The sequence below is a fragment of the Limanda limanda genome, chromosome 14 (genome assembly GCF_963576545.1).
Source record: "Limanda limanda chromosome 14, fLimLim1.1, whole genome shotgun sequence".
NCBI lineage: Eukaryota > Metazoa > Chordata > Actinopteri > Pleuronectiformes > Pleuronectidae > Limanda > Limanda limanda.
In genome coordinates, this window is record NC_083649.1 from 14,387,701 (window position 1) to 14,398,115 (window position 10,415).

Sequence of the window (10,415 nt, forward strand, 5' to 3'; positions counted from 1 at the left end):
CTCTGACGTGCGCGTCACGTGCCAGTGGGTTTTTTAAGGGTTCCACGAGACGCTGCTTAGTGTTGTTATCGTTTTTAGACATCATCATTATCAGCTGGAGCAGATGCGACGTGTGCCTATGCGTCATTGTTCCCTCCAGAACCCCCTAAAGCGCTCGCCGGCCAAACGCAACCCTCAACGTAACCAACAAAGGAGGGGAGAGAAACACGTCGAAAAATCAACCCTGGCTCTCTTTCAGCCCATACCCCCCCCCCCCCCCCTCCAACCTCCAATCCATCCATCCTCTCATCCCCTTTTTTTTTTGCCTCTCTATCAAATGTTCACTTCTTTTGTCTCATCCACTCTTGTTCCCTTGTGCCATCGCACTCTATCTTTTCCCGCGTGACACGCTCTGCCCTCGTCTGCTCTCTCTCGCCGGCCGCCATTATCTAAACCACCCATCTCCTCATCTTTCTTTCAATTCCCCACTCTCGTAGTCAGGAAAAGAGATTCACAACCTACACACACACACGCACACACACAAACACACAGATAAACGCACACCCAACACACACACACCGACACACACACACTGTGTTACTATGCTTGAAAATACTCTCACCCCTCCCCAAAACCTTCTTCCACGCACATGCTCACCCCCCTCACCGCCCACCCCCGCCACCATCATCACCACCTTCTACGCTCTCCAAACCCTTAACCCCCCCCCCCAACCCACCCACCCACCCACCCTAATCCTAATCACACCACCGCCACCGTCATCAGCCCTTATCTCACTCCACCAAATCTGCTGTGACTCAAAACAATTTCCTCTCATTTGCGATTTTTTTACTGCCCGCCCCCGCCGCCTACACCTCCATCAACTAGCCTACCCCCCCCCCCCCTCCAGTAAGCCCTCTCCACCTCCTCAATACCCCATCACTGCCCATCCGGCGCGAACCCCACCCAGGTGCACACGCACACTGACACAAACGCACAAACAGATGCACTCACGTCCACACACACACACTCTTGAAGCAGTCGCCGTTAAGAGAATGACGGCTCGTCATGTGTGAGCGGTGACTTGCCACTGTCATCCAGTGGAGCCCGAGAAGAACTGCAGTGTGACGTCACGGCGCACGCCAGCCCCTCTGGTTGGTGGAACATATTTACGTGGACGTGTGGGTGTATGTGTGTGTGTGTGTGTGTTTGGGATGGGGGAGCCAGGAGAATACAATTTGGTGGGTGGGTGGACCCGGTGGGGCCTTGCTGCATCAATGAACCAGCAAAATGAATGAGAGCCTACACTAGGTGTCACCGCTGTCCTCTCCTGTTGGCCTCCGTTCATTTCCCTTTCTCCTTCCTGTTCTCCTCTTGTCCCGCTGACCCCGAGGCGATCGATACAGGTGAAAACTGCAGAAATCAACCGAGCGTTAGACAGTATGTTCTACGGCGTGTCGCAGTTTTGCACGGAAGGAGAAGGAGATGTTTGCGATGGGGAAGCTGGTCAAACTTAAATGAAGCAGCATTTTGTATTTCAACAGGAGCAAAACAGCACCACTCGATGGGAGCTTCTCATAGCCACAGCAGAGAGGAGCACATCACTGAGGGAAGCAGTGGATATGAGCGTGTGTGTTGTTTTACAGTGATTTACCTCAATGTGGGGGGGGGGGGGGGGGGGGTCTAACTGCATGGCCTGAGGTGCAAGTACTATGCTTTCAAATCCACCGCTGCTTGTTTGACAGCAGAAAAACATGCCACCGTGCCACAGATTCACAATCTTTTACTTGATCCCGGGTGTGATATGGGCCTAACATGCAATAAAGCATCCAGCCTGCCATCTTCCATTCTCTTTTAAAGCCAGGCAATGAATGCTGCGCCGCCTGGTTTGAAATGATCTATTGCAGTTTGGAGAGGAGGGTTGTCCTGGGACCGGGGGGGGATCTGCCAGAGTATTTCAGACATAGGGCACATTCCGGGGGCCCGGGCCATTTAGAGCTTTAAAGACCAGAAGCAAAATGTAACTTTGAATCAGTGAGAGACTTTGAGGAGAGTTATGGAGATCCCCTTTTAACTCCTTTCCCCTCCGCAGCAGTAAATTGTCACCATCATAACTTCCCACCTCCCATCAATGCCCTGTTAATGTCAGTATGAAAGTGCTGCTGCTCGTACAGTTTTGTATTGACTGCAGATTTTTTTTTTACACTTCTACTGAAAACATTCAATCCTTTTACATTTTGGCAGCCGAGAGAAAAACGACCAGCTCTGTTTTGGCAGCGTTTACAGTGCGCAGCTCATTGGTGGGTTGGGGGGGGGGGGGGCGAGATCTGACTTACAGCAGTGTCCCGTCGTACTGTATCGGCCCACTCTCACAGACAGAGAGCTCAGTGGGCAGGCTCGGCAGGCCTTGGTTATTCATTATTACCCAGGTAATTGGTTATTGATTACTCCCAGCCTTTTTGTCCTGTGTCTGTGGGGTTTGTACTGTACGAACATCACTCAGTTTTCAGGACTGAGTTCTGTTTTCCTCCAAAAGCTCATTTCAGAATGGAAGATTTAGCGACAGAAAAGTCAAGTAAGGGAGTAAATGGACAGTCCCAAAAAGACAAATCACCTCCCGCTGCGGCTGCGGCTGCTCCCAGGGTTGACTCATGCTGCGGATCCTGCCTGAGAAGGATCAAGCTCTGGATCCCTGTGGACTACCAGAATGAGACTGTTCACGTTTTAAAACTGGCAGGACCTGTGGTAAGATTGTTTTTGGATAAGAAAGTTGACAAGTTGAGCGAGATTTGACTCCAACAGACTTCACATTTTCAAAGCTGGGGGTTGTCAGTCTGCTGCGATATAAATTTAGACATGGGAACATGGAAAATATTTTCTCATCAAGGATGTAAGGACTGCGTTTTTCTGCAACCAGCAATAGTTACAAGTAGTTTGCCATGTATGCCATTTAGTACCAAAATAAAAGCAAATCATTGCGAGTTGCTTTAAATTTGAAAGGCTTACATTTCTGTGTATATTCCAGTAATTCTTTGCAATGTGCCAATTATTATCAACATGTATTTTAACAGCAGTTAACAGATCAATATTTCCAAACTGGGATGAATTAGAAAAGTAATAGATACAAATGTTTAATGGTCAGGATATGTTGCCATGATGAAGGCCTTGAGGCTGCGCCAGACAATCACAATGCGATATGTTGGGTAACAGAGCAGAAAATTGTTTAGTCGCACTCTATTAGCGTTTGAAAGTGTTCTGTAAAAACCTAGACATTTAAGAAATGAATCTAACTTATGTCCAAATTAATCAAATCACAGTTGAATATCAGATTTCTCTCATAATCTCCCAATTATACACTTCAATGTCAATTTTTGTTGACCAAATATTATCTCAAACTAGTTTTTTTCCAATATTCCTCAGAAATAAGGTGTATTTGTGAGTGTCTCCTCAACAGAAACCTCTATGTTTGTGCAAGTTTCCTTTTGTGGGAAATGCTTGATAAGGCTGTCAAAAACCTACACCCGTAATTACTAGAAGAAAAGAGAAGTAGTGAAGATGTTAAGAAATACAAAGGAGCCGCAGAGAAACACCAAAGCAGAACACGTCAGCTGCCACAGCAAATAAAAAAAATGTTCTTATCTCAAGGCCTTTTGAAACAATGTTTTTCAATAGTTTTTATGAATAGCAACTTGTGCAAACGTGTTAAGTTGCATTCATGTTTGTTGAAGTTCATTCATGGCTTCACGGTTATTAGATACACGGAGCATGTTTGTGTTTCCCAGTTTATTTCCCAGTTGATGAGCTTCCTGATCGGCTTCGTCAGCATGGTGTTCTGTGGTCACCTGGGGAAAACCGAGCTGGCCGGCGTGGCCTTAGCGATAGCGGTGAGCGAGTCCTGCTTTTTTTTTAATTTGCCAGGACCACTGCTCATTCTCTTCCATAAAGCACTGCTTTTAAATGTCACCATTTGTTTCATTCAAACATTTACTTATTTGAGTGTGTTTGATTTTCTGTCTTTACTACATGAATATGTATCATAATATGGATATTTAATCTCACTACAGGTGATAAATGTCACCGGTATTTCCATTGGCAGTGGTTTGGCGTCAACATGCGATACACTCATATCTCAGGTATTCCACTCGTCTTATTTATACAACCAGGTCAGACCCGACCAGATGCTGCTGTTTTCACAATATGTTCTTTCACATCTGTTTCCCTGGGCCAGTGTTGCTCTTTGTTTCTTGCACATGAGCAGGTATTACTTTACCTTCCTGTTCCTCTGACCCGTTTCTTGCAGACCTATGGGAGCGGTAACCTGAAGCGTGTAGGGGTGATAGTCCAGCGGGGAGTGTTGATTCTGCTCTTGGCCTGTTTCCCCTGCTGGGCCGTGCTCATTAACACTCAGCCCATTCTGCTGGCTGTCAGGCAGAGCCCAGAAGTCGCCAGGTGATCGCTTCCCTCTTCCACATCACTGCGTCACAGATGCTACTTCAGATGCTTCATTTACACTTATTGCTCATGAGCTCCTCAGTTCTTTTTTTGCACTTATTTATCATGTTCCTTTTTCCTATCTGACGTAAAGACTCTCACAGATGTATGTGAAGATCTTCATGCCGGCTCTGCCAGTGAGTTCAGCTTCCTCCACGTTTCATTCTTTTGTATCTGTAGTGAATGGCATTATTAATCTAATCAATCCCATTCACTGCATCGTGTTGGTTTCTGCAGGCTGCCTTCATGTACCAGCTGCAGGGGAGGTATCTTCAGAATCAGGTGCGTTAGCACGTGTGTAAGACCATCAGTGTGAAACCAAGTAATGACTGAAAGTTTGTCTGTAAATAGATCATTTTGAGCGTGTGTGTGTGTGTGTTGGAAACAGTGAGAAAGGAACAAACAGCAGGTGCACTGTTGGGTTTGAAACATCTCGCTCTGGTTCACAGGGCATCATGTGGCCACAGGTGATATGTGGAGCCGTGGGCAATGTTTTAAATGTAGTAATCAACTACGTCTTCCTCAATCTTCTAGACCTGGGGGTCTTGTGAGTATGGATCCATAACAGAACCTATCATTACATTCCCTATATCCCAGACCTTTTATACCCCTATACAATCTAGGACCCATGTTGCCATTCCAAAAATCTAGGTTTGAAACCAAACGAGACTAAAGGCCGGCGCATGCTTCTGCGTCGTCAGGGGCCCGCAGGCACGCAGCTGTAACGCAGGACTAGTTGTCATTCATGGTTCTCCAACCGTTGCGCGTGTTGCCATGCAATTCCCCGCCAGAACACTAGGCGCAGTAATGTTTTTTGTCGAAGTCGGCTCTTCTTCGTGTGTTGCACGAAGAAGAGCGATTTATTTACATCGCCACGGCGGCTCCGCAGAGCCTTTTTCTGGCGGAAAAATCCGCCGGTTAGTGACGGGTTATATTAGTGGACATATTGTCGGATCCCTTCTGCCAAGTGCTCTTCTATCTGGTCCATATTCGTTCTTCTAAATCTTCCGTGGTTTCCGGGCATGAACCGGAAATGCGACTCCGGAAATGATGTAGTCAGCAGACAAATCACAGCCCTCGCGGCCGGGTGACGCTTGCGGGGCTTTGCCGTCTAGTTAGAAAAATTGGCCGACGCACGTAAGGACGTAGAAAGGGCCGTGAGGGGCCCGGAAGGGCTCTTGCGTCTCCGTTCCCGTGAAAACGCAGAAGCATGCGCCGGCCTTAAGCCTCTGCCATGAAGGCCGCTACACTTTGGAATGATCTGCCAGAGGAGATTAGACGAGCAGAATCGGTTACCTGTTTAATCTCACTTCTTAAATGGATAGTTCACCCAGAAATGAAAAATTCACTTATTATCTTCTCACCACTATGCCGATGGAGGGGGGGTAGAAGTGTTTGAGTCCACAAAAACCTTTTGGAGTTTCAGGGTTAAACAGCGTCGCAGCCGAATCTAATACAATTGAAGTAATTGGTGACCAAATCTTCAAACGTATGAAAATAACAGAAAAAAAAAATTAAACCCATACTGCTCCCGTTTTGTCATAAGTGTGTCTGCAAGTCTTTCAAATTCGACTCAAAACGAAGTAATTTCCGCCGTGTTTTAAGCCTTAAAGTCCGACAGAAGTGGCGAAGCTAGCAGACGTTAGCATTTCCAACGGTCCCTGATCGCACCTCGTAGGAAGATCAGCGGACATTTAGGCTCAAAACTTGGTGTAAATGATGCCGATTGGAGTTTAATTTGATTGTTGGGGCTTCCGGACAATCGTATGAGACCACACGAGCAGTATGGAGGCATGTTATGTTTGTTTCTGTTGTTTCTTTACGTCTAAAGATAGTTCTTGCTGCAACTCTGTTTACAGCTGAAACTCCAAAAGGGTTTTGTGGACTCAAACACTTCCCCCACCCTTCCATTGGCATAGTGGTTAGTAGATAATGAGTGAATTTTCATTTTTAGGTGAACTATCCCTTTTAGGCACATCTCTATAGAAAAGCCTTTCTCGCATGATGTCTATGAATATTATTATCTGTATTGTCATTTTTATAATTTTTTACTCTGTGACTTTCATACTGTTGGATCATTCTGTTGATTATCAATTTAAAAAGTCAACTGAACTGATTCATTTATATGAGTTCAGTTTTTAATGTTCTACTTCTTGTTTAATCCTCTTTACTCCACTAAAGTGGATCCGCAGCTGCCAATGCCATCTCTCAGTATTCCTTGGCTGTGTTCTTGTTTGTGTATATGTGCGCCAGAGGCCTGCACAAAACTACATGGGACGGTAAGTTTACTGTATTAACCTACTGTACTAGTCATCCCTACTCTTTTATTTTGTCCACTGCATTATATCAAAAAATTGGCAGAAATAAATATCCGTATAATGCACTGTAGTGATAACCCTCATGAATGCAGAGTTTATTATTGGACTTTTGTATTAAATCTGAGATGCAATTTATAGATGTGAGTCTTTAGTCTTCTGACGTCTTAAATTTTCCACCTGCCTGTAGATGAAATTCAGATTTCATGACGTTCAGCTGCATTTAACAAAAGACTCCCTAGCTTTGTAATTAATTATACTTAACGGAACTTACAGATATTATAACTATCTCTATTTTATTTAATCTATAATGGCCAATTGCTGAGGAAATTTCCCCCGAAAAACTAAAAAGCAATTCAGGTCTGTTAAGTTAAGCGTTAGGGTAAATATTTGTAATCCTCCCACTGAAATGGCAGCATCACCTTTCTTAATGGTGACAACCATATTTTGCTGAATCCCTCATACTTCCTATAATCTCCCAGGTTGGTCCCTAGACTGTCTGCAGGAGTGGGGGTCTTTCCTCCGCCTGGCCATTCCCAGCATGTTGATGCAGTGTCTGGAGTGGTGGCTCTATGAGATTGCAGGGTTCCTGGCAGGCATCATCAGTGAGGTTGAGTTAGGGGCTCAGTCTATAGTTTATGAAGTGGCTGTCATCGCTTACATGGTAACTCCTCCACATTATTCTTCTGAAACTTCATTTTAGTTTAAGCCTTTTTCTTGTTTTCTGTGGATCGTGCTCAAGTGAGATTTGTGGGTTTTGTCCTGGAAGTGACGGTGTTTTCGTTGACATCCTCCTGTCCCACAGTTTCCACTGGGTTTCTCTGTTGCTGCCAGTGTTCGGGTTGGAAATGCTCTCGGCTCTGGGAACACAGAACTAGCCAAGCTGTCCAGCAAGGTCTCCGTCATCTGTGCATGTATGAACCTAATATGTAGCTTGACAATCACCGCAGTGAACCAAAAGTGTCAAGTGATGTGGTTTTCCTCATTTGTTCTGATCTACTACCCGATTCACCAAAAATCGTTTCTTTTCTCTTTCTTTTTTCTTTTAAAAATATTCTGCCTGTTTTCCACCGTTCCTGAATAACACGCTGTGTTCCCAATGCCCAGCCATCACCTCATGTTTCATTGGAGCCTGTGTTGCTGCGTCTAAGGATGTGATCGGTTACATTTTCACAACAGAGAAGTACGTGCCGATTCTGACACTTGTGTAACATTCGTAGGTTTGCGCAGTCTTAGCTTAAAAAAACAATAACTAACAGCCTTGTTTAATATTAACCCGCGAGGTAAGCTCGGAGTTTGTTCTGTCACCGTCTTCGATTGAGATATGCAAGTTACTCCCTGGTCTAGGTTGGTATTTGATTCTTATACCTGTATTTTTACTTTCAGAGACATTATTCAAAGGGTGGCTGATGTCATGCTGATGTACAGTTTCATCCATGTTGCTGAGGCCTTTTCGGTGAGGCTCTCGGCTGTAAAGGTCATGTTATCCCACCTCTGAGCAACAGAAACCTGACTTCTCAGCACAGATTTGAGATTTCTCCTTGTTTTGCCTCCACAGTGTGTGACAGGAGGTATTGTCAGGGGAGCAGGGAAGCAAAAGATTGGTGCTCTGTGTAACCTGGTGGGTTTCTACTTCATTGGGTTCCCTATTGGAGTGTCTTTAATGTTCCCTGTCAAAATGGGGATAGTAGGTGAGACAAGTTGAGTCATTGTTTAGTAAGTCAGAGTCTCACTGTATTTTGTCCCTTTGAGCTAATACACTTTCCTCTTTGTGTCTGTGTTGCAGGGTTGTGGTCAGGGTTTTTAATCTGTGTCGTGATACAGTCCTTATTCTTTCTAGTTTTCCTGTGCAAACTAAACTGGAAGAAAGCCACTGAGGAGGTGAGTAACTCTGCATCTGGTTCAATGAATAGCCAGATATCGATATATTTATAGACAATGTTCACATGGACAGCAATATTCTGTCTATTGACCTCATTCTGTTTATTATTCATTATTTTGATTATGATGTTTACATGTGTTGCTAATAGAATATTCCATTCATATTCCTGTTTATGTGTGACAGAGCCGGTTTGATTATGACTCATGTCATCAAATCACGAAAGCAAAAGAAAACACAACAACAAATTATAACGCACAATGGCAAATCTGTTAAGTCCTAAATACAGACCATGCGTCCGTCCAATCAGCGATGAGCTTTGTCCATAATAAGTGCCCCCCCTTCTCCATTAGAAGTGTATGCTGTTCTGTTTGGTCATTTCTCATGTTTACTTCTTTGCTGCTATTTTTTCTTATTTGTTATTCAGTTTTTGTATCCGTCGTCGTGCTTTCTTATTTGCTGCTGTTTCTTTTTTACTTGTGGATGTGTTTTGCACCTCAGGGCTTAACGACTAAGGTGGGAATACTCCACATGTCTTAATGTGATTAGAATCAGAATCAGGGTTTATTGCCAAGTAGGTTTAAACACATACATATGGTATATATAGAATATGCTGTTTACAGGGCAGTGTCTCGTTCAGACTGTACTAATCTGGTTACTATCAGAACATTGTTGTCCATGTAATCACACATAATATCCCACACATTCTTATATTTGTTTTTTTTAAATGACTGATTAAAATGATAAAGTTGTTTTAAATGTCTCTGACCAGGCGCTGGTAAGAGCAGGAGTCGACATTACAGAGCGGAACCAGATCTTTGGGATAGAAAATAATGGTGAACACAAGCTACCAACAGATAACGTGTGAAATTCTTCGTGAAAACTATTCCACAAACAGCCTTTACCATTTTTTTTAAATCTCTGCCTCACAGCCCAGGACTCTGGTGAGAAACAGACCCACATAGAGACGTGTGGATCCAGTTCTCTGAGTCCAGGAGAGGGGAGGCTGGAGGCGCTCGATGCAGGTCAGCAAACCTCACATGACAACGTGGCTCTGTCAGTCAGGCAGCTGGTGGTGCGACGTGGGCTCACCGTACTGTTCATGTTCATCATCCTCGCTGCTGGAGTCTGCATCAGTGAGATGCTCGTCAGACTGCTCCAATTAGACGAGTGACCACATACATGCAGCACCAATCAAAGCGCCGCGGTTCTGCCTTCCAGATTACAGACGTACAGAATGTTCTTGTTTAGCAGTAAAGCATTTAAGGGAAATTTAGGAACACATGCAGTGAGCGAATCAACAGTCAGGAGTGTAACACAACAAGTCCTTGTTTGTGTGTAGCAAGAATCACAGCTTACTATAGCCCTATCTAAAGCAACCTCTAAGGAAAAAAATATATTCCATACAAAATGTCAGATGTGTTATAATAGATATAAAGTAATAGCTGGCATTAGAATGATGTAAAGTAAATAAATATAATTTTATTGTATTAAATGACTGGAATCTTCATTTTTGGGAACTTGAAAAGTTCATTCACTCTTTCCCTGATTCATATTTCTAAATCTATAAATGCATCTTTTCAACAGTTCAACCCACTCACTTTTGCAGCTGTTCCATTTGTCATCTTTTCGAAGATCTAAAGAAACAAAGCACGAGCTGAACTGAACAAATGCTGTAAAGACATGTCTCCTTTAGAAAAAAGAGACATTCTGCGTACGACGGTCTCTCCAGTCAAGACACTGACAGAATATAA

General features: G+C 44.1%; 1 protein-coding gene across 1 annotated transcript; it reads left to right on the forward strand.

Moving 5' to 3' along the window:
• The first annotated feature begins 2,523 nt into the window (after positions 1-2,523).
• On the forward strand, positions 2,524-10,117 carry LOC133019079 (multidrug and toxin extrusion protein 1-like). The gene is made up of 16 exons (XM_061085436.1): positions 2,524-2,721; positions 3,759-3,860; positions 4,041-4,109; positions 4,277-4,425; positions 4,562-4,604; positions 4,705-4,749; positions 4,917-5,014; positions 6,649-6,746; positions 7,265-7,446; positions 7,588-7,696; positions 7,890-7,965; positions 8,169-8,238; positions 8,341-8,473; positions 8,569-8,663; positions 9,434-9,497; positions 9,594-10,117. Exons 1-16 carry the CDS (start codon positions 2,524-2,526, stop codon positions 9,833-9,835), a joined length of 1,773 nt encoding a protein of 590 aa, XP_060941419.1. The 3' UTR covers positions 9,836-10,117.
• Positions 10,118-10,415: the final 298 nt, after the last annotated feature.